Raw genomic sequence first — 26,074 nt, 5'->3', positions numbered from 1 at the left:
CATTCAAAATATTAACAAAAACTCTTATAGTGTATAAGTGATACTAAAATAACACTTATATTTTAATAACTAAACTTGGATTTGTTTAAGGTGTAAATTTCACAGCAAATCAGGGTTGAATTTGAATGTTGAATTGCATTTAAAACAATTTAAAAATTAAATTTTAAAACAAGATTTGATTTATTCTACTGTGTATAATGCTTTTAAGTGTAATGGTGATGAATATAGGTAGATCCAACTAACATAAAATTATATAAATATATACAGTATATAGCTTGGAGTCGATTGTTTTATGTGTGACGCAATGAAACATGAAAAAAATTGTGCGACATAATTTTTGGCCAAATTATGAACACATGCAAAAACCAATGAAATATTAATAAATGATTATGTTGTAGTCAGTGTATGCTTTTTCCTGTCAGTTATTTTGTTTTTCCTATGAATTTTTTTACACATTAAAATAAACCCTGTAGCTGTAGTTTGTTTTTTGTTTCTGCCAAATAATTTTGTCAGATAAATACCTTAACCAAGTTTAAAATATCTTAAAATCTTAAATCTTAAAATCTCTCATCTTAAAATATTTTGAGGAAAAGTTAAAAACTAGTATTCCCCTCTGAATATCACTTTTGGCCATTACTGTATGAAATGATGTGATTTGATTTAAATGAGTAGTAAGTCATGGGAACACACACACACACACACACACACACACACACACACACACACACACACACACACACACACACACACACACACACTGAGCTGAAGGAAGTTATCAGTGACGTTTCTGCAGGTTTGAGTGATTAGTTCCAGCTGTAAGGCTTCAGCTGAATGTCATGAATGTTGCTGTGATTCTGACACCGTCATGATTCTCATCAACAGCAGGATCTGTCAGTTCCAGCGCTGCATGTTATTAAAGTGCATCATGTTTTTGTGCTCATCCCAACAGCATTGTGTGTTTTGACATTTAAAGTAGACCCATAACGCCCATTTCACAGATGTAATATCAGTCTCTGGTGTCTCCAGAATGTGTCTGTGAAGTTTCAGCTCAAAATCCCCCACAGATCATTTATTATAGCTTTTTGTGTGTGTCCCTTTAAATGCAAATGAGCTGCTGCTCCCGCCCCCTTTCCAGAAGAGGGCGGAGCTTTAACAGCTCAACAACAACAAAGCTGGAGAATCTCACGCAGCCAAAATGACGAAAGTGTTCAGCCTTACATTGTTCAAACCGGAGTCGACACTGATGGAGAGACTCAGGAAGAAGTTACAACTTTTAGACGTTTCTGAATGGTTAGTGGATAAATTGATGTAGTTGCTGTGGAGTTGACTATCTTAAAGTCATCGATTAGCATGTGCCGTCCTGATAATCTATAAATCGCTCGTAAGATCCTACAGAGAACATGTGCTGCATGAAGACAGAACAGGTGTAGTTTAGTTTAATTATGGATATAACTCATATTGTCATCTTGCTTTTATGACATGCTATTGCATTTGTGTTACATACTGTATTGCAACAACATGGCCCCGCCCCCTTTCTGTTCTGTGTTCTAGGGGGCGGGGTTTATGTAAATTTTAGGGTTTGTGATGTCACCAACCCGGGAAGAAGCTCGTTGTAGTCCCTACCAGCCGTTTGTTGTAGTCAACGATAAAATATCTCCTTTGCATTGAACTTTGCAGATGTTGTTTATGATCAGACAGCAACATTACACACTAACTAAAGTTAAAGAAGTCAAATCATGAGCAGCAGCCCTTCATAACTGCTGAATGTGCTCAACTACTGCTGAGAATGATCTTTTATCTCCGGCTTCACGAGGGGTTCGAGGGGGTGGAGAGAGTGGGAGCGGGAGGAATGCAGTCTCTTCTCTTTCCCAGCATTCCTCAGTGTGTCACCAGTTCACAAGTTCAGCTCTTACCTCATCAGATTCACCGGATCGGCCTCGAGCTCAAGCCAAACCTGCTCATTTAACCTTCAAACACGAGAGAGAAGAATCACAGATGATCTCGCTGACACCGCTGTTGTTCCTCCAGACAGAGAATGAGATTAAATGGAGACAAACTGAGATCTTGAGGAATGAGCTTCAGAAGAAACGGAGCTCACATTTTCCAACATTTCTTTTTTCTGCTCACCAAGGCTGCATTTATTTGAGTTTTTCAGGATTCTTTGATAAAACAGAAAGTTCAAAATAACAGTGTTTATTTATATTCCTGCAAATTCAGAGGATTGCATTAATTTTTTCGCCTTTATTTCACCTTTATGTTTCTTTAATGCCTCTTCAGTCCTGCTCTTCTGAGTGTCTTTGGCACGTTGTGTTTCAGCACTTCTCATGTCAGTCTCTGTTGGGATGAACTGCTTGTATTCAGATGTTGTTCTGCTCAGTCCACTCGTGTCCTTCATCAGATCTGCTGGTGTTTGTTTAGGACTGAAGCAGCTGAGCTGTCGGGATCGCACAGGCGTGCGGCGGCTCGCATCACGTCTCGTCTGAACAGCTGTGTCGGCTCTGAAGCCGAGGACAGGACGGCCGTGTGATCTGATCTGCTGTTTATTAGCCGTGTCTGTGTAGACAAGCTTTACTATTGTTATTGCTCACTCATTCTCCTGCAAACCGTTTGTGTCGCAGACGTGAATTATACCATGTGATCGCCGATAACAGAATTATAACAACGAAACACATTTTCTGTAGAGCTGCTCTGGTATAATATGTAAGTGCTACAGATACACTCGAGTTGAGCTGATCAGAGAGTTTTCACCTGATCGTCAATAAAACTGCCAAAAAATCCAAACGACTGACATTTACGGACATTCAGAGTGTATTTTTACACAAACAAGCTCTTAAATTGATGTGTATTATTTAAAATTAGATCAGAAAAGAATTTATTAATAAGAATATGTTAGTAAATAAGCGATGTTCGGCCTATGTTCAAAAGGACAGTGTTATTTTAGTATTTTTGTCATTTTTATTAATATTTTGAATTAGTTTTTATTTTATTTTTTCAATTTTTTTACATTTTAAGTTAAAGTTTTTGTGTTTTTGTAATTATTATTATTATTATTATTATTTTGACAATATATTAATATGGCTTTTATTATTTATTTATTTATTTATTTATTTTATTATTTCAGTCAACATTTATTTAATTGTATTCATAAAACTCTATGACTTTTGTGCAAGATGGTAATTACAGTTAACTGAAATTAAACTAAAACCATAAAAATTTCATTTAGTTTAACTTGATGTGCTGAAATAACTAAAACTAATACTAAAATAAAAATTATTAAAAACTATGTAGATATATTTTGTAATATTTTTAGACATATTTTACTAAAACTTTACATTTTAAAATGAAAACAGAAAATATTAAAAAGAAACTGATTCAAAATATTAATAAAAAATACACTCTAAAAAATGCTGGTTTCTAAAACAACCCAAGTTGGGTTGAAAATGGACAATGGTTGGGTTATATGTTTTATTTAACTCAACTATTGTTTAAAAATGACTATATGTCTGGATTAAAATGAACCCAAAATAGTTTGGAAATTAAAAATCAGACACATAATTACTAGAGGAAACAATAATAATCAAAAGATGAACATTTATTAATAAGCAATTTAACAAATGTTTATTGCTTTATTATTATTCATTAAACTTATTAATAAATGTTAATTTCCAACCCTTTTGGGTTCATTTTTTAAGCAACAATACAGTAATTTTTAATCAATAGTTGAGTTAAATAAAACATTTGTTCATTTTCAACCCAACTTGGGTTGTTTTTAACCCAGCATTTTTTAGAGTGTTTAATAATATTAATCCTATTAATGAGATTCTTCTCAAAAATATTATGACTTTATTCTTGAATTCGTAGCTTCAGCAGTAAAGCACCATCATCTCTGCTCAATATATGGCATTAAAGCTGAATTTGCCCGTGCAGAATCTGCTGATTGAACACTCGAGCGTCTCTTCCCACATCTGGAGCTGATTCACTCACAGCTGTTTACTGGGAACGGCCGGTGCTGCGGGTCAAGAGTTCGTCCGGCCCGGAGCTCGACTGATTCAGACATTTCCCGTCTGTGCAGCTGCTTCACCTTCACGGCCTGACCTTTACCCTCTGACATGTGACGTCACCGAGACTGTCAATCTGCAGATACGTCATAGATAAATCTATCAGCGCACAGTTCACATTATAGACATGTGAGAATCACCAAGAAATGAATGAAGAGTGTCCTGGAGAATTACGGGGTGTTTTATTTTATTTACTTATTTATTTTCATTGCAAATATGTTTATATAGTAGAATGACTCCCCTAGACAGTGTTTTTCAGAAATTTCAGACTTGCATTTTTCCTTTTTGTGTTGCAATAGTTTACTCTCACGCAGAAGTGACTTACTACATGTTGATCCAGGCGAACAGAGCGTTTGGAGCTCTTTATTTCATCACGCACTCCTCCACAGTTCAGTGTCCTCATGAAGTTCAGCAGAGCTCTAGATTTACGCCGAGCGTCGTCTCTGTGAGGCTCTCAGTCATGAGCTAAAGCTTTGTTTAGGCGAATCAAACCCTGCCAGCGTTCCTCAGCCGGCCGTCGCGTCATTACAACCAGATGTTGCTGTTAATTACAGCCTTCACCTGTCCTGAGACGGGACTGTTGTGAGGCGATCGCATGGAGCTGGGTAGATCTCAGCGGACGGTTACCAAGGGACATATGAAGCCGAAGCTGGATTTTAAAACATTTGACAGTTTCTTTAACACAGTCAGACATTTTATTACAGCTCACAAATCATCTGCGACTCAACGTGATAACAGGCTGTGTGTTATAATCATGTTATCTGAGTTATCAGAAGATTATGCCACTGAAGACAGAAAGACATTGGTGAACTGTCACTTTAAAGTGCCCCTATTATGCTCTTCAGATGTTTCTGTGTGTGATACAGCAGCTGTTTGTGAGTGTAAAACGTCTGCAAAGTTTCAGAGCTCAAAGTGCAGATGAATGGAGTTATTGTGTCCTAAAAGAAAGAAGTGATTCTGAACTGAAACGAGTCGTCAGTAATTCAGTCTCACTTCCTGCTGAACCCATGCAGGTTTGTAACTGATTTGCATAATGTCAGCTTATTGGCTGATCAGCGTCTCTTTGCCCCGCCCTCAATCACTGTAGTCGTGTCTGAGACTGGAAGAGTTTGGTTCGTGTCGTTCAAACTCTGTTTTCTCCACTTTGATGAGATTGATACGGTAAAACCGACGCCATCGTTACTGTTCGAATCACTGTGAATCAAGAGCTGAGATTCAGATATGATAATGAGCGCTTGGTTTCTGACCAATCAGAGCAGAGCAGCTGTCAGAGAGGCGGGGCTTAGAGAGACCGAAGCGTTTCAGACACTGAGAGAAAAGAGCTGATGCTGCAGTGGATATTATGAGAGAATTAAAGTGTTTTTGACCTGCTGTAGGAGAAAACAAAATCAGGAACCTTGAAAATAGCATAATAGTTAATAAGTTTTTGTTGGAGAAACATTGAAGTAATGAGAACATTGAAACCACATTGATCCCAAGAGAAAGAGAAATAGAAGTACAAACGGACGATCCGTCCTCTTGAGGGACGCAGGAGGTAAGATGGTTTCCTCAGGAAACAGAACTGAATGGAGAGTTCGTCAGAGAGGAACCTCGACCCACACGGCCCTCCGAAGCCGGCCTCACCCCACTTCCTCAGGAAGTCGTGTGGTCGATGATTCACCGTTCCTTACAGGAGCTGTCATCTTCATTCATTTATTTACTTCTTTTTGGAACACAGTCAGTATCAAGAAGACCAGTGGTTCACAGTCAGTGACATCAGTTCAATTTATGCAGGAAATTTGAGTGTGTTTGTCCTTCAAAGCTGTTGTATAAACTGCTAATATAGAGTGTAATGTACTGTGGGTGGTGCTTTTATGATGTTTTTTGGTCGCTGTATGATGTTGTTGTATGGATAAGAGCGGCATGAACATTCTTCAAAACGTCATATTTTGTGTTCCACAAAAGAAAGTAAATAATCCGGGTTTGGATCATTATAAGGAACTCTTCCTGTAGTTTTGGCACCTTTCTTCGTTGATTGGCAGCTCAGTTTGAGACTTCACTGCTTTCACAAATCACAGGTTTTATGACTCCTACGTTGACTAAATCATCTGTATACAAAACGCAAGACTGGATCACCTTAAAATGAAGTAGGGTTCATGAATGAGCGACTGAAAACGAAGAACAGCTGCTTTAGATGTGCTGTGGATAATATATCACACGCTGAACCGAGCGTCCCTGCTGTCCTCTGCGCTTCTAGCGTGTTTTCATGTTAGTCCCACATTTTTGCAAACTTTCCACCTTCGGCCAAAACGTAAGCTGTAATGCATTGTTGTAAAACAGAGTTTGATAAGGTCGTGGCACTAGACCGGAGTGTAAATAACCCTAAAGCACTGACACCGCAGTATATCTCGTGTGTTTAAAGAAGGAAATGTTTGTGAATTAGACACAAAGTCCAATTAATGACTCTCACACTATAACACTGCAGGAAATGACTGTGTGTGGATCCGCTTCACCTCCCACACCACTCCGTTTTACATACATAAAGCTGTATATATATATATATAGTGATTAGTGTAAGAGCGTTCAGTATGGCTCTGTGAATGCCAGTAAGGAAAGGTCAGACTAGTGCAGAGATTTGCTCGAGTTTCAGACATGAATCAGAGGTTGATGATTCACTTTCTTGACATGTAAACTCAGAAACCAGATGCTGAGATAAATACTAACCAACACATCTGAGAACAATAAACATCTAAACATGCTGCTTTTAAAAGGCCCAGTGTGTAAAATAAAGCATGATTTATTACAGCGATGGTATTGCTTGTTGTTGTTTTTGAAAGAAATGAATATTTTTATTCAGCAGTGTTAAGTGTTACAAAAGATTTCTGTTTTAAATAAATGTTGTTCATCAATTTTCAACATTGATAATAATCAGAAATGTTTCTTCAGCAGCAAATCAGCATATTAGAATGATTTTAAATTAATATTCCACAATATTTTTGCTGTATTTTTGATCAACCTAAATCGGTGAGTCAAAAACATTTGAATATACTGTGCAAAAATCATCTGAAAGACTCTGGGCTTGAGTAGTTGCTCTCTGTCTTAAAGTAATTGAAGCGTAAGAATGAATTGATTCAAATCAATTATGTCAATTATACGAGAGGAGAGACATTTTATATCTCGTGCTTATATCCTGCTCATTGCTGTCAATTCAGAGCTTTTGTTTTCCATTTAAGTCTCTAAACGCTTTTGGAGATGTGATAGTGTTACCAGATGATGGACTGAGGTTAGATTAGTGAAATATTTTTCTCAAACAAAGATGCACCACACCTTTCTTTAAAGAAATCAATACTTTTATTCAGCAAAGATGCATTAAATTGATCAAAAGTGATTTATAATGTTACAAAAGACTTTCTATTCATTAAAGAATCCTGAAAACTGTTTTCAACATTGATAATAATCATAAATGTTTCTTGAGCAGCAAATCATCATATTAGAATGATTTCTGAAGGATCATGTGACACTGAAGACTGGAGTAATGATGCTGAAAATTCACAGGAATAAATTACACTTTACTATACAGTACAGTCCAAAAGTTTGGAACCACTAAGATTTTTAATGTTTTTAAAAGAAGTTTCGTCTGCTCACCAAGGCTACATTTATTTAATTAAAAATACAGTAAAAAACAGTAATATTGTGAAATATTATTCCAGTGTAAATCAGCTGTTTTCTATTTGAATATATTTGACAAAGTAATTTATTCCTGTGATCAAAGCTGAATTTTCAGCATCATTACTCCAGTCTTCAGTGTCACATGATCCTTCAGAAATCATTCTAATATGCTGATCTGCTGCTCAAGAAACATTTAATGTGTACAATTGTACAAAATATTTGTGTACAATATTTTTTTTCAGGATTATTTGATGAATAGAAAGTTCAAAAGAACAGTGTTTATCTGAAATCTAATCTTTTGTAACATTATAAATGTCTTTACTGCCACTTTTGATTGATTTAATGCATCCTTGCTGAATAAAAGTATTCATTTCTTTAATTTCTTTTCAAAAAAATAAAAATAAAAATTCTTACTGACCCCAAACTTTTGAACGGTAGTCTATAATGCTACAGAAGCTTTGTATTTCAGATAAATGCTGTTCTTTTGAACTTTCTATTCATCAAGGAATCCTGAAAAAAAAAGTACACAACTGTTTTCAACATTGAAAATAATCATAAATGTTTATTGAGCAGCAGATCAGCATATCAGAATGATTTCTGAAGGATCATGTGACACTGAAGACTGGAGTAATGATGCTGAAAATTCAGCTTTGCATCACAGGAATAAATTACACTTTACTATATATTCACATAGAAAACAGCTGATTTACACTGGAATAATATTTCACTGTTTTACTGTTTTTACTGTATTTTTAATTAAATAAATGTAGCCTTGGTGAGCAGATGAAACTTCTTTTAAAAACATTAAAAATCTTAGTGGTTCCAAACTTTTGGACTGTACGGTATATTCACATAGAAAACAGCTGATTTACACTGGGATAATATTTTACTGTATTTTTGATCAACTGAGCAGAAGAGACTTCTTTCAAAAACATCATAACCCAAACTTATATGTACTGTGCAAGCTATTAAAGGAGCGATGGACTCTTTCTCCCGAACAATAAAGATTTCCACCATTCCGCTCCGCACACAAACACTGAGACTCATTCAGTCGGCTGGAATGGATGAAGTGGCTCATCGGGGAACAGAATAATGAGAAACTGTGGCCAAACGGCACGCAGACACGACGTGCCAACAGAGCGGCCTTTAGTCCTCCGCCGCTAAATAACAAACACATCTGGTCCGTATTTGCGCTTCCTGTGCCAGTATCGCCTTTCTGCGGCGCTGGAGCTGATCTGAGTCCTGCTGCAGCTCACAACGCTGATCCTCGCTCTCCGCTCGCTCGTCGTCCGTCCGCTGAATTATGTGCTTTTTCATCACTCTATACACCGACTCGGGAATAAATCTCGACGCAAACTATGACCGGGGCTTTTGTTTGCATGCGGTTGATTTGCCCGTTTGGTTTCTGTCTTCTAATTAGACTAATGGCCTGAACTCACAGTAAAACAGTGTGGCATGAGCAGACCTGTAAAACATTTTCATAACAGCAAACCATTGTGAAGATCGTAAAGTCTTGGCAGACTTGCTTGGCAACGATCCTCAGGTGGTTTAGAAATGATTATCAGTAGGTGTTAATACATTGACGGACACAAGTGCTCCAGAAATTAATGTTTTCAAAAGTATTGCTTAATATGGGCGAGATGAAACTTGATCGTTGATAAACACAATTGATTTCCTTTAAATATTTCATTAAAATAGCCAGTAACCTTTAGTTTGCATATGATGTAATTTCTAGTTAATTTCACTGAAAGGAAAAGACTGTACATTTTAAATATACAGTAGCATTTAAAACTTGGGAGATTGAATGTTTTTAAAAGACGTCTTGTTCCTCTGAATAACCTCGTTTTCATCTGTTTTTCTTAATTTATGTATTTACAGCACTCGTTTTAACTTCACTAACCAGTTCCTATCTGTGAGCATTACAGGATATTCTGGAGTTTTTTAGATTATTATTTTTTTCTAATCCTTTCTGCAAGTTTGCTAATTGTGTGATGAGGAAGCTTTTAGCCCCGGTTCTACTTCCTAATGTTTTCATAAATTGAGTTACGGTGTGCTGCGGAAACCGCCCGCGTCTGAGGACCGATACGTAATATTTCACTCAAATCCACGGGGGATGAAACGATCCTCTCTCGTTACCTCTGATGTTTTGAATATGACTGTAAATGTGCTCTTGTGAATTAATAAGCTCTGCATTTAATCAAAAGAGACTCACTGTGATTTTAGACTCACTAATATTACTCGTATTCTGTTATCTGTAACGTTTCAGACCTCATTTTCTCCTCAGCCATTTCCATGACCCATGATAGTGTTTAATAATGAACTACATCCATGATGCACTTAGAGGATTAGTTCACTTCAGAATTAAATTTCCTGTTAAAAACCCCCATGTCATCCAAGATGTCTTTCTTTCTTCAGTGGAAAAGAAATGAAGGAAAACATTCCAGGATTTTTCTCCATATAGTGGACTTCACTGGGGTTCAACGGGTTGAAGGTCCAAATGTCAGTTTCAGTGCAGCTTCAAAGAGCTCTACATGATCCCAGACGAGGAATAAGAGTCTCATCTAGAGAAACCATCGGCCATTTTCTAAAAAAATAAACATTATATACTTTTTAACCACAAATGCTCATCTTGCACTGCTCTGTGATGCGCCACGCATGACGTAATCATGTTGGAAAGGTCACGCGTGACGTAGGTGGAAATACAGATCCAGTGTTTACAAAGCGAACGTCAAAGACCCTTTAGAAAAAAAGGTAAAACAACGATGTTGGACGATTTTGAAAATGAGATGGAGTTTTTCGCCCTACCGCGGTACTTCTGCCTACGTCACGCGTGACCTTTCCAACATGATTGCGTCATGCGTGGAGCATCACAGAGCAGTGAAAGACGAGCATTTGTGGTTATAAAGTATATAATTTTAATTTTTTTTAGAAAATGTCCGATGGTTTCTCTAGATGAGACTCTTATTCCTCGTCTGGGATCATGTAGAGCTCTTTGAAGCTGCACTGAAACTGACATTTGGACCTTCAACCCGTTGAACCCCAGTGAAGTCCACTATATGGAGAAAAATCCTGGAATGTTTTCCTTCATTTCTTTTCCACTGAAGAAAGAAAGACATGAACATCTCGGATGACATGGAGGAGAGTGAATTATCAGGAAATTTGAATTCTGAAGTGAACTAATCCTTTAAGGTTTTGTAAATTTTATTCCACTTTCTAACAGATGCTTGGACTTTTTTTTTAACTCTTTAATTCGTGATATCATCTGTCCAGAATTGGCAATTAAATTAAGCACTTATTGGTTTGCATGTGACGTCATTTCCTCATTTGGGCCGGATGGGTTGTGGGTGTTTTTTAACATCCTTAAATTTGATGCTATCAGTGTCATTCCCAGCATCCCACTGTATCAGGAAGCTGTTGTTCCTTTGATGAGGGACCAACATTCATCCACCCCAAATCCTTCTCTTCTATCATAAAACATGTTTATGTAGCGTGATACAAAAGTCAACAACCTTTCCGACCCTATAACATGCATTACTCACAGCGTTTCTGAAAACGGCTCTGAACTCGCTCTGATCCTCAATGATGAACAGCCCAAACACTGCCAAAAACATCAGCGCTAAACGAATAAGAGAGAGAGAGAGAGAGAGACTGTGATACGAGGGTGAATTTCCGCTAATAGCAGTGGATTACGCCAGAACGACAGCTTCAACTCAGTGAACTTTCACCTTGACATGATGAATGCTTGAATTCCCCACAGCGTCACTGCAGGACTAACACCATATTACAAGTCATCGGGTCCTTCTCTGTAACGATTGTGCAAACTTTTTGACTCTTGTTATGACCTGCTGACAGAATTCTGCAGAAACTTCCACAGATTTCAACAGGATTTTGAAATGTTACGACTTTAGCCAAAAGTGCACTTCAGCTCTGACACACAGGTTGTGTTTGAAACCTCAAAGCGTCCATCGTATGCACACTTCAGAAGTAGTAGCTCATCCGGGTATTGGTAATTCGGACAAACTTCTTTTCTCACATGATTTTACCACATGATATAGTACACTCTTAAACATGCTGGGATAAAAACAACCAGCGTTGAGTTGAAAATGGACAAACCCAGGATTGGGTTAAATGTTTGCTCAACGTGTAGGGTAGATTTATTTAACTACTTTATTAAAACTACCCAACAGGTTGGGCAATCATTTAACCCAACTGCTGGGTTTGTCCATTTTCAACCAACTTGGGTTGTTTTTAACCCAGTAGGCAAGTATGTGATTTCGGACTCAGCCATAGTTTTTCTAAGTATACTGAATTTAATAGCGCACGTGAACACAGCCGTTCGACACATGCACACTAGATATTTCATCCTTGTCCAGTGTCTGTGCTGTTTCTCTCTCCAGAATTGATGAGCAAAAAGAACTAAACTAAAGTTGCTTGTATGCAAATTGCGGGGAAAGTTTCCTAATGTAAATGTTTTTACTCTTTTTCTTCTACAGGCCACACGGGGCGCTTGCTGAAAGCTCTGTGTCTCACCAGTATGACGTTCCTGCTGCTGCATCTCATCTTCCAAATCACAATCAACAGCCTGATAGCAGGAGACAACATTGAGCCGCACTTCAACTGTGAGTACCGACTGCATCTGACGCTTCACTACAGATCATTACACAGACACGCGTGAGGGCAAGAAGTAGAGGAAAGCAGTTTTATTGGCTGAAGTGCACAATTCAAACTAACTGAATGAGCTGAACTCTCATACTCAAGTTACTAGTTGACCATGAAGCACAACCTCAAGGCCTGTTCAGACCAATGTGAAAAATACAGCAGATTCACTCTCTGACAGTAGGTGGCGCTTATGCAAAACAAACAGAAATACAGCGGTTACCCCAGTACACGAACCTCGGTACAGTCTTTAAGCCTTCGATTTATGTCAAACAGTATTTACATGTTCTCAAACTGCAGTTCAGATATTTGTACACAATTGAAAAGAAATCAGAAATTAGAAAAAACATTGCACCAAATTTTTGTGCGAAACATTCGTCTTGCTGTGAACAGGTTTTTAGTTTAAAGTCAGTTACTCAAATTATTATTTGATAAAATAATAAAATAGTTTGGCAGTGTTTACACATCACAGACTGAGAAATAAAGTGTTCACAAAATTCATTAGCCACTGAAACCATGAAAATGCAAAACCAGTAAAATCGTGTATTCATGCTCAAGTCTCAAGTTGGCACAGGAAGTGACGTACGCTTGCTCAAGCCCGTTTTGTGCGTTCTGAAGCTGAAAGGTGACCTGAGGTCAAAATACACGCCTGGATCATGATTCATGTTACCCCGACACTACAGCTCCAGCAGAACCCAGACCAGACCTGCTCACAACGCTAGCCACTTTCTCCAAGAGTAAAAGCCACAACATCTGTGTTCAAGATGGAGATAAACTTATTATGAACAGCGAAGGGCCAAACATGAGATCTGCCGCTCTTTCTTCTGTCTATTTGCAAGTACAAAATCATGATCGAAGGAGCTCTTGACCAACATTTTACTTGCAAATACTTGCTGTGTCTATAATGACTGGGCTGCAGTATCTGTTTGTCCAACTAATGGAAGACAAGAAGAAAAACCTGCTTGAAAACAGTGACATTTGGTGAAATTACATCTCTGAAGTAAAGAGGATCTGTTCAGTTTATTTGGATTTTTTCCCCAAAATTGTCAACTATTTTTGCTGAAAGACACTTTTGTACAATACTGTTCAAAGGTTTGAGGTTTGTATGTCTCTTACGCTCAGCCCAACTAAAAAAATGTTCTAAGAATGTTTTGGTAACGTTTCCATGAAGTTATGAAACGGTTATTTCTGAAAAGGAATGTTCAAACATCCAATTTTTTAAATGTTTTAAAAATGTTTTTACTTGATTACACGAATGTTAAGGGAACATTCTATTTGATCATTCTTCAAACATTACTGAAACGTTACTTTTGAATGTTCTCTGAATGTTCTGAAACAATTAGTTACATTTAAAAAATGTTACATGAACGTCCGACTAAAACATTTAAAAAAAAAAAAAGAATGATGTATAAATAAAGTTTTTTTTTTTTTTTTTTTTATGCTAACTTTTAGAGAACATTATTAAAGACCAGATAACTTTGAATGAATATTATATTAGTGTTACTGAAGAACGTTTGGTCATAAATTTGAGAGAATAATATTCTGAGAACGTTCCCTGTTAGCTGGGACCAAGACTGCATTATTTGATCAAAAATACAGTAAAAACAGTGAAATATTATTCCAGTGTAAATCAGCTGTTTTCTATGTGAATATATAGTAAAGTGTAATTTATTTTTATTTTTAAATGTATTTTATTATTAAAGTGTAATTTATTGTAATTTGTGATCAAAGCTGAATTTTCAGCATCATTACTCCAGTCTTCAGTGTCACATGATCCTTCAGAAATCATTCTGATATGATGATTTGATGCTCAAGAAACATTTATGATTATTATGAATGTTGAAAACAGCTTCAAAGATTTGTGGAAACTGTGATACATTTTATTCTTCGGGATTCTTTGATGAATAGAAAGTTCAAAAGAACAGCATTTAATTGAAATCTTTTGCAACAATGTAAACACCTTTACTATCACGTTTGGTCAATTTAATGCAGCTCTTCTAAATAAAACATATTGTTTTAACTTTAAATGAACATAAACATATTCATTTCTTTCTTTCTTTCTTTCTTTCAAAAAAAAAAAAGAAGCATACCTACATATACCAAGAAACTTTTTTTTTTTTTCTAAGAAGAGGATTTAGGGAAAGACGAATGCAGTGGCTTGTTCTTTCAGGGTGTGCAGATTTAAATGGAAACCAACCTTCATGGCTCACGAGAGCCAAAAACAACAGCGGGCGAATGAAGGACTCTGAGCCAAACCAGAGATAGAGCCTCTGAGATCTTGAGCGACTGCGTTCGTGTTTTACCAGGACAAGCTTCTCTGAACACGACCACACGTTTACGCCATGTATTACGCAAACCTTACATAAGCCCTCGTAGGCTCTTTTGTTGTACGCTCATGAAAACATATCATGACCCAATAATTTGATATAAAATGACTAAAAGGACTTTTATCATACGCAAGGAGCAATGACTAAGTGTTGAAGAAATTTAAAGAAAAACGCTGCCAACGAACCTGATTCGAACGGTCACAGTTCATATTGAATCCTTTCATTTCATTTGCGATGCAGCAAAGTATTAATAAACATGTTTGTTCTGAACTTCATTCACACTTTGTTTTATAGATAATAATATCTCATTTTGTTTTACTGTTTTTTTCAATGTATGTTACAGTAAGTGTTTCTGAACAACCCTAATGAGATCCAGCTATAGTGAAACGTTCGTTCGAGTGATTCTTTTGAATCTTTGCATGACATTTTGTTATGCATTTGCATTATCGGCATTATTATAAATAAACAGAACCATATTTGTTGCATGTATTGCAGAAAGCCATTTTTTCCCCAGTGAAGGTGAATTATTTGATCCTTCGTTCTCTATTTCTTACAAGCTCTTCGCTATTTAATATTAAGTATTATTTCTTCATGAGGTAACCTGAGACAAAAAGGACAATAAATACCATAAAAGTGCTTTAACTTGTTATTTACTTATAGGAGCTGTTAACCTGAGAACCAGATCTCTGAATCAGTTGAACTTGATTTGTGAAGCGAATCAAATGACTCACTGAAAAGAGTCAGCTCAAAAGAATGATTCACAAATCAGATTGATTTGGTTCCCAAGAATATGAACTAATATTATATGGGGGAAGAAATAAAAACTGAATAGAGTTTGTTCAGAAATGTGTTCCACAGAAGAAGAACAGTTTGGCTGAACTCTTCTCTCTACAGTATATTTGTGAATTAAAGCACTTCTCTTACACTGATTGTAACTCAGACGTGTATATTGTGCGGAGACGTTGACATACGACCGATGAACTGATAAACGTACAAACAAGAAGCACACGTGCGTTTATCTGATCCGTCAGCATTCAACTCCTTTTCCTTTGTTTTTATATATCGGTCAGTCAAGGCCATGCGCTGAGGTCCACTGTGATGCAGTCAGTGTGAACTATACCCTTAAATAAGCATTGTTTATAACGCCTGACCTGAGATCAGCTCTTCCTCCATCAGCCCTTATTTCCTGTGCTCTTCAATGCAGAAGAACTGATTCTAGAACAGAAGAAGGGGGTTAAGACTCGATCTCTTCCCGCCAGCAGAAAGGAAATGGCAGCTGAACTGCAAATCTGAAAACACCAGGTGTTTAATATTGAGCACATTCGATGCAAACAGTTCATATATAACGCGTCTGATGGTTTAAACGGGTTTGCATGTTTCTCTGCAAGAACACAGAGAGGCCGAAAAGTATTTGGGGTCTTTTAAATCACACAATGTACCACTTTTGTCAGTGCTACAAATAACTTTCTGGGCCATTTTTGCAATTATTTTAGTGGCTGGATGATTTTAGATCATTCTAACATTTGACAAGCAGAAAATGCCAAATACTTTTTGTATTCTCCTTTAGCAATATATAAATTCACATAATCATTCATTTGAAACCTGACAAATTGCTTTTTGTTTAAAACATTTTGTTTTAAAAGTGGTGTTTTTATGCTATAATATAATATAATATTACATTAAAATAATTTAAATAGTTGTTATTTAATGATGCAGTTGATATAAATTACTGTTTTATTTTTGAGTTATTATTGCACTCCTTCATAAAAAGGTTGTTTCTGCCAAACAAAATAAAAGGGTAATTATATTTATTTTGATGGCAACTTTATTTTTCATAACATATTTATTTCTCATATTTGTGACTTTATATCTCACCATGTGATTTTATTTCACATAAATTATTATTTTATCATAAGCTTTTCCCTTTTATGGCTTAAAAACATCATATCATATCATATAGAAAGTAATTATTTAATAGTTAAGTAATACAGAGATATTCATATATTCTGAAGTGAATGGAAACACACAAATAAACTTGTCTCAGCCCAGCAGAAGGAAAGTTCCTGTGTTTATCAGTATTGTGACGCCTCATTCTGGCACGTTCACACTGCGTTTCTGTGCGATGCGGTAAACCCGGCCTGTGCCAAAAATGACATCTCTCGGAGCCGAGTCCATGAGACGGACAGAGAAACGAGAAGTGTTTCTGCTGAAGGATGAAAGCGTTGATCAATGCAACAGATGCTGATTTGTCAAATGTTTCGCTCCGCGCTCAAACAATAGCGCTGTTTTTCTGATCAGTTAACAATAGCATTCCTCTCATTTGCATTATTGACTTTAATGCGGTTACACAATCCCAGCGATTATGCCTTTATTTCCAGCTCCCGCTGCGTTTGTTGAGAGAATTAATAAGCTATTGTTGGTATGAGTGATACGAGGCCTGAGCAGAGCCAGCGTTTCATCTGTCGCCACACTGAACGCTGCCAGCAGAGAGAACAAACGCCTGCTCGCGCTCCCTTCTGTTTGTCCTAATATTGTAGTTGCAGATAAAGATCGGCTTCCTCAGGACGCGTATCTGCAGCTCTCTAAAAATACTCCACTTTGTCCTACATTTTTTATGTGCACCTTCTAACAAAGACGAGACGTAAACCTCTGTTTCCTCAAGGTCACTGACGACGACAGAAAGATGAATTTGTTCAAGGGGCATTAACTGCATGAACAGTGTATCTGTTCAGGGATTTTTTTTTTTATTTAATTAATAAAAATATATGCAATGAATATATATTGTTTTATATTTTGAGAGTCAACTTTATTTTTCACAGTTGCATGTATATTTCTGATAATTGTGACTTTATTTTTCACAATGTAAATTTATTTTACACAAAATTCTATTTCTTATGTTAAGCTTTGTCTCACAAATATTTGTGGGTTTTTTTTATGCTTGTAAGCTTGCTTTTCACTTTAATGGGAAACAAAATAAAATAAAATAATAGCATAATAAATTAAATTAAATTAAATTAAATAACAACATAAAATTATAAATAAAATAAAATACATAACATAAAATAAATAAATAATAAAATAGCATAATAAATAAAATAAAATGATAGCATAATAAAATAAATTAAATTAAATTAAATTAAATAACAACATAAAATTTAATAAAATTAAATAATAAAAAGCATAATAAATAAAATAAAATACATAACATAAAATAAATAAATAATAAAATAGCATAAGAAATAAAATAAAATGATAGCATAAATTCAATTAAATTAAATGATAAAATGGCATAATAAAATAAAATAATAGCTTAAATTAAATAAATGATAAAATGGCATAATAAATAAAAAAAATAATAGCATAAATTAAATTAAATAAACTAAATAATAAAATAGCATAATAAATTAAATTAAATAATAGCATAAATTAAATTAATTTAAATATATAATAAAATGGCATAAAAATAAAATAAAATAACAACATTAAATTAAATTAAATAACAAAATAAAATAATAAAATAGCATAATAAATAAAATAACATAACATAAAATTAAATTAAATTAAATTAAATTACATTAAATAACAAAATAAAATAACAACATAAAATAAAATTAAATTCACTAATAAAATAAAATAATAAAATAACATAATAAATTGAAATGAATAAAAAATAAAATAATAATAATAAAATAAAATATATAGTAATGTTTATTTAATAAACAGTTTTTTATTTATTTTTATTTTTTTTACCAGTAAATCTATGTATGAACAGCCCTGCGGATGTTTCAACGATAAGAAAGCGCTGTATTTCTGGAAGGGTTTGTTTTTAATTTGACTTTGTGAAAATAATTCAGAATGAAAATCACACCTGAAAACATCCAGATCTAATATATCCAAATCTGTGTAAGCAGAGAAGCCCACACCTTCGTTCTGACATGATAAGCGGTTTTATTTCCCTGCTGGCTCGATCACTTCCACAGACGGTCTGAAATGAATACGAGCCGTTTGTTTAAAGAGTCGAGCGTGATCTCCATCTGAATGTGTTTTAGTCTTCCCGCAGAGAAATATTATGAAATCATGTGTTTAGAAGGCCTCCTGCTTCATCCTGAACGGTTTCCTGAGCGTCACGACACACGAGGCCTCGAGATCACCTGAGACGACACGCTCAGTCTGGAGAACGCACACAACTTTGTGCTGTAAACTCACAGAGGTTTAAATGTGAAATGTTGACGTGTTTTATGAGCTGCGATCTCCTCGAACCGCGTTCACTGATCGCTCACATTATGACTAGATAGAGGATTTCCAAATATAGCATGACATGTTAACTTTCTGAGCTTTGATCTCCGACTCTGACATATTTGTGAACGTCTCTATAAGAAAGACCCAAACATCTGGTGTCCATTAGTAATTGTTCTTAAGCAGAAGTATTTGGATCCTCAGCAGATAAAAGAAAGTGATGCAGTTATTATCTCCCTATGCTTTCTTATACGACTGATTTAGATGAAAACCCTTACAATATTTGAGTTATAGAGATGATTAAAGTGGAAAGATAGAAGAGTCCTAAAATCCAAACCTATTATTGTCTGTGAGTCTATATCATCTCTGCTCACAATCCTTCTGCGCCAATAAATCACATTATATTTGTCCCACATCATTATTATTGCACTCGCTGACTTCACTCTGTGCTGAAGACTATTTGTGTTTAGACATTATTTCAGTAACAAGTTTGATATTTTGTTGTTTGACAGCTTGAAACGGCATATTGGGGTAGTATTTTCTGTACCGTTTTTTCTCATTGACGCCACTTTGTTCATTCTGAAAGTGATATGTATGGCGATTCGATTCACTGAACATTGACTGGCGCTTTGAACTCGAGTATGAAAGTACAGAAGTACAGAAGGACGGAAGAAACAACACCCTTAAAGGGGTCATGAATTGAGAAATCAACTTTTCCTTGAGCTTTTGATAAATAGTCCAAAAACAGCTTTTATTGACACCAGACCCAGAGAACGACTGATCCTGTCATATAGAGGTGAAACTCCGCCTCCACAGAAGAAATCAACGCCTACTCCATCATTGCAACATTAGCTCCGCCCACTGGTGTGTTAGTGAGATGAGGAGGAGAGAAGAGCGATACAGGACTGAAATAACATTACCTTTCAAAGGATCCTTATTTATTTTCATCAATGTGAATGTCTCAGTTGAGCTTTATTTATTAGTATTCGGTTCATTTCACTGTGGATTCTTTGGTAAATCAATCGCATTTCAATGCAAACAGACTTTTACGATATGAACTTAACAGTAATGCAACAACATGTCAGTAACTGTGTTCATTCTAATGCCTGATCTGATATTAATGATTCATGTACAGTCACATGATCTTTGTCTGTGTGTCAGTAAATCAAACCATCGACTAAACGCTCAACTTCACCTTGTTTCTCTTAGTAGGATGAAAATAATCTGTTATTTTAACATGATTAAATTATATATAGAAAGTGATCAAAGAACGCTCCCTTTACAATCGCTGGAGCTGTCAATCAAACAGTGTGAGTTTATCAGTGGACTCGTGCCAAAACTTCCATTTTATTCAACAAATCTCTTATTTACATCATGTTTGCACTGTTAGTTATGATGAAAGCATTCATTAGTGTGCAGAAATTGAGTTGCAATGACGAGATCACTGCTTTCATGAGCTCAACAACATGTCTGTGATCGACTACAGTGTTCATCACTGCAACCTTTCATGCCACGATCTGAATATAATGCAGCAGTTTTCATGATTAGTTAAGCCTCAAAGTTGTAATAGTAAAAACATGCTAAAAGTTTTCGAGAGAGTTATACTTGTCTATTTCATATGCAAAGATGTCAGCCAATCACAGCAGTGGCCGTTTACTCTGAAGCCAATCACAGCAGTGGGCGTTTACTCTGAGGTCTCACAGAGACACTTTCGGTTTTTACAGATTTAAGGCTGTATGTCGTACAAGTGTCAGGTGAAATCCTCTATCTGCTTCAAAAGCTGACATGTTGTTCCTGTCATGAACCGCTCAATAAGAGCCGTGAAATACTGAAAATGAACTAGTCAGTTAATAGAATTAATACCAAACTGAGTTCAGATGATTGTCAGACGGCAGCAGAGATATATGAGTGTTTATAGCACAATCATTTTTGTTCTTATTCCTGGTTTGCCAAGCGGTCCAGCATAATTACATCACTAATAATTTGTCGAATATTGGACAATTACTCCAATCTTGGAGGATGGAGTGAACGCTGGTGCATTTGGCTTGGCAGGGATGCAGTCAGAATTCCCGCTGGAGAATACCTGGAAGTGTCCCTGTAAACAGACGTCCTTCTGACTGCAGTGAAGCGTCTGGAGAGACACAGTGTTATACGAGTCTCTGCTCCAAACCAACATGATGTTTTGTTTGCACTTTATCTGGTGACAAAAAACACATCCAGATGTGCCAAAGGCATCGCAGCATGTGTGTGTGTGTGTGTGTGTGTGTGTGTGTGTGTGTGTGCGTCTGCGCTGTGTGTGGTGAACAGCATCTGGTTTGGGTCTGTGCAGATGTTAGTGAGGTGTGTGGATCATGTGCGCTCCAGGTACAACATCTGTCATGTCCTGATTCTGATGACGTGGACGCTTGAACAAATGAACAGTGTGAAGCCCCGTGAATACTAATGAGATCAGGCTGAATAATTATCTCTGCCTATTGTTCCAATGAGGAAAAAATGTCTATAAATGATTCTGAAATGGCTTTTCTGACATCATCAAGCCTTCCCTTCCAGCAGCCTGTCATTTAGAGACTTTTCCCAATGCAGTCAACACTTAATGGTTCATGGTTCACTACTTTTGAGGTTCAAACCAGCAATCTTTTGATTACCAGCCTTGAGCTTCAGCCACCATCACAGCGTACCCCAGCATGTGACTGTTACAGATTGAGAGCTGTTCTGAACCCCTTCTTGTGTTGTTTCCGCAGGTTCATCATGGGAGAGATCAATACGGCAGTTGGGTTTCGAAAGGTAAGAGATATTGTTTTCTTCGGATTAGAGACGGGAACTGTGTGAAAGTTGGCAACAGAAACCCTATTGTTCGCTTTGCAGAGTGTGTGATGTTTTCTTTGGAGGGTTTGAATGCCGGTCTGGACGTGGGTCAGACAGATGATGATCCATCAGAACTGAAAAACTGAATATTAAGAATACTGAATAACAAAGTAATGTAACTGAAACTGATAAAACGGGTCCATCTGTTCCCCCTCACATATTATATGACAGAATGATGAAAGAAATGGGATAATATTTTTCATAAAAGCAGAAAAACAATATATTGGTATTGTCATCCAGCTACAGTATTTGTTGAAATATGAACTTTAATGATGCACTTTATCAACTAAAATGCCAAAACAGCTCCTAAGTGTCTCTCTTTAAGTGCACTTAAGAAGCCTTTTATTCAATTAATATTATATTATCTGCAAAAATATACTTCTATGTGAAGTACTTTACACTTAATAGAATTAAGTGCACTTCTTTTACACAAAGGTTCTTTCACTTTTTTTTTTACTTTAAGCTGTTGGAAACAGAACTATTTGATGTTAAATATTATATAATGTTGAAGTTCAAAGCTGAAATCATCTCTCAAGCAGATGAATCAGTTATACCCCTAGACACATACAGACTCGCGTCGGACTGTGGCACCAGCCTAAATTTGACTTGTATGACTGATTTAGTCATTAGGGCATTGTGGGTGGCATCATTTGTACAAGTCCCTCTTTTCTTTTTCATCTTTGTAATCATGTTTGTTTACATGCACATTATTCGTCTCTTGGTATACGGCCGGTATCTGCTTTGGCTGCCGGCAGTCCTCGGGCTGTAATAATGGGCGCCTCCTGTTGAAACTGTGGGAGTCTGGGAGGCAGGTGACTGACGCTGATGAAAGCTGATCAGACAGCGCGACTCAAATAAAGATGGCGTCGGCAGACTCGGGCATAATTCTCTTATGATGCAACTGTTGGACATTGATCGTAGACAAATTTGATAATTTGGTAAGATTATTTTAAGTCTGTTTTAAGGCCATTTAATATCTTTAACGAGGACCTATTGTGCTTTTGTCAATGTTCAACTTTGTTATTCTCTATATATTAAGACCACATGACCCATAGCTGAAGAAATACCCACAGGCTACACACACGTTCACATGCTAATGTGTGATGACCTGGCAGACTGTCATATGCTTGGCTAGATTTTAGGAACGTCAAATCTCTCAATTACAGCATTAGTGATTTATAATTTTTAACCCAGCATTTGCATTTCATTGGCCCACTTGGCAGAGCGCAGGAGGCTTTTGACAGATCATCAAAACGCTGTGGAGATACTTTACTGGAAATTATTTTTCAGACGACTTTTTACTTCTACTCATTACATTTTCACGCAATTATCTGTACTTTCTACTCCTTACATTTTAAAAATAGCCTCGTTACTCCTATTTCATTTCAGCTTGTTTTCATTCCGGCTTGAAAAAAAACAACTATCCAGATAAATCGCACCATCCGGATAGAGTGAATTTGATTGTGGTTGGATGAGAATAAACATAGGCTATACCATTCTGACACCCTATTGGTTTGTACGCGATCCATCACACCTGCACATGACACAAATCACGTCACACTCCAGCAAACACAGTGTTGGGGGTCGTTATCAAAAAAGTTATTTATTAAAAGTTATTATTTCTCAATCTCATTTAGTATCAAACGGCTGTTTTCTCTTCGTCCTCTGCATTATGTAGGTAGTGAGAGAGACGTTTGAATTAATTAGCGTACCTATACACCGTTTTTAATCTTTTTTTTTTTTTTTTTTTTTTTTTTTTTTTTAGCGCGACCCTTTTTAATATGACCCATAGTCATATACAACCATGTAGCTAAACATGCCTAGAATTAATTTAAAACGAAACTGAAGGTAAACCTGCGTTGCTCTCATGGTGTTATACTCTCTCTTTCGGTGAAGTGGAGCAGTGTCTTGTGAATGGCACGGATTGCACTACGAACTATATTTTATATGTTTGTTTTTTTTATGATTTTATTTTTTATAACGAACAAGCTCAGTCAGTTTGCAGTGCTTTGTTGTGTGTGCGTGAGGCGCGGGCGCGATCAAACAGCTGTCTTTGCCAGGGACTTGTCTCATCGTCATAATTCGTGGTCAATGCCTTCTGGAAGGGCATCCCTATGCTAATCCCTTCAAAGTTTACCCTCCGGAAGGAGAGCTGAAGGGATGAAGGGTGTAGGGGTCAAAAATACTCCTTTTTTAGCTTCTGCGTCATTAGAGACAGTAAGGGGGATAGATAGCATGCGCCCTTTAATTAGTTTAGGCCTAAATTATTTATTTTTGGTTTATCAAAATGTATATTGTGTCTATGTATTTGAAACTTAATTTCTGTAAAGTATTTTTTTGAAGTACAGTGTCGTTTTGACATAATAATGTACTAAATCTAACTCGTATAAATATTACAGGAAGTCATACATTCATTTATAGGTAAAATCTCCGAGCCTCACTCTAACAACTGCATAGCAACATCATGCTAAAACATCAGTTCTCCCTTCGAAACCTTCAAGAAGGGCTGCATAGCAACACCCTGGCCAGTTTTGAACATCTACAACACTGGAACACCCTTCAATATGCGGCCAATTGTTGCTTTGTTGGATGCTCAGACACAACAAATGCAGATTAAACATGTTCAGTCTGGTAAAAACAGACTCCAACCAACGCCACAGGGTTATCACACCTATCCAACAAACTCCAACAGACAGTTTGTTGGCATTTTTTGGTGCGATGTGAACTGCAGCTGAAAACTACCCGTTAATGTCAAGCCCTAGTTACAAGCCTGCCCTGGGTACACCAAAACTACCCGCATTTTTCTTTCCGTTGCCCTCAAGATTCCTGCAGTTAAGCTTGGATGTACATTTACATTCCAATAAATGTTATTGATGACAAGGAGGTAGAGTGCACAATACCCCTGTAGCGCGGCCTAGCTTTTGTCCTTAATGGCATTTTTTTCCTTACATTACTTTTACTTTATACTTTAAGTAGTTTTGAAACAACTACACTTTTACTTGCAACACTCTAAGAAATTTTTAAACACTATACTTCTACTTGAGTATTGAATGTGAATACCCAGACACAAAACTTAGACAACATGTTAGTCTCAATCTGTATGATGTTAGTGACAGACGTCTGTAATTTACCTGACTGTAGAGGAGAAGCAGTGTCTGGAAGTCTAGCACAAACCATATGTGTTATGATGAAGAACTCAGAGCCAGGTTACATAATAATGCCTTCTGCAACTGCATTAGATAACATGCAAATTATGCACTCTAATTTCCAACAGGGGAAGTCACTTCACCATGCATAGCAACACTAACATGAACTAAAACCCTGCACTCCTAACAACTCCACAACAACATGCTAAAACACTCCAGACACCTTGACAACAACACCCTGCATACAACACTCTAGAAATTGCAACACCCTAAAAACACTCCAGACACCTTAACAACTGCAACCACCTTGGCACAACACTCTAGAAACTGCATAACAACAGTCAACTGCAAAAACACTCAACCACCTCAACACTCTAGAACTGCATAACAACTTAAAAACACTCTCTCTGAACACCTTAGCAACTGCAAAGCAACGCCCCGGCAACCATACAACACTCTAGCAACTGCACCTACTGCTAAAACACTCCAGCAACCACCTACAACACTCTAGAAATGCACAACAACATGCATTGCAACACTCTAAAAACACTCTAAAAATACAGACACCTTAACAACTGCATAGCAACACCTTGGCAACCATCTACAACACTCTAGCAACTGCACAACTACATGCTAAAACACTCCAGACACCTTAACAACTGCATAGCAACACCTTGGCAACCATCTACAACACTCTAGCAACTGCACAACTACATGCTAAAACACTCCAACACCTTGACACCTAGCAACACCCTAACAACAACACTGAAATTGCATAACACTCTAAAAACACTCCAGCACCTTACACCTAGCAACACCTGGCAACCATCTACAACACTCTAGAAACTGCACAACAACATGCTAAAACACTCTCGACACCTTGACAACTGCATAGCAACACCCTGGCAACCACCTACAACACTCTAGAAATTGCATAGCAACACTCTAAAAACACTCCAGACACCTTAACAACTGCATAGCAACACCCTGGCAACCATCTACAACACTCAAGCAACTCCACAACAACATGCTAAAACACTCCAGACACCTTAGCAACTGCATAGCAACACCCTGGCAACCACCTACAACACTCTAGAAACTGCATAACAACAGTCTAAAAACACTCTCTCTGAACACC

At 36.7% G+C, this 26,074-nt stretch overlaps 1 protein-coding gene across 6 annotated transcripts in view; it reads left to right on the top strand.

Moving 5' to 3' along the window:
- Positions 1–26,074, top strand: part of LOC125258346 (piezo-type mechanosensitive ion channel component 2) — a 118,273-nt gene that overhangs the window by 19,336 nt on the left and 72,863 nt on the right. For 4 of the 6 annotated variants that reach the window (XM_048175244.1, XM_048175242.1, XM_048175243.1 and 1 more), the window contains exons 3-4: positions 12,200–12,325; positions 21,667–21,709. In XM_048175244.1, coding sequence (XP_048031201.1) covers positions 12,200–12,325; positions 21,667–21,709 — 169 coding nt within the window. Of the gene's footprint in view, positions 1–11,238; positions 11,713–12,199; positions 12,326–21,666; positions 21,710–22,420; positions 22,729–26,074 lie in introns of those variants that run through there. The other 2 variants (XM_048175245.1, XM_048175246.1) reach the window with 2 other exon arrangements.

This window comes from Megalobrama amblycephala, linkage group LG22 (assembly GCF_018812025.1).
Source record: "Megalobrama amblycephala isolate DHTTF-2021 linkage group LG22, ASM1881202v1, whole genome shotgun sequence".
NCBI lineage: Eukaryota > Metazoa > Chordata > Actinopteri > Cypriniformes > Xenocyprididae > Megalobrama > Megalobrama amblycephala.
Note: the sequence above shows the minus strand (reverse complement) of the source record. Positions and strands in the feature narration are given on the sequence as shown.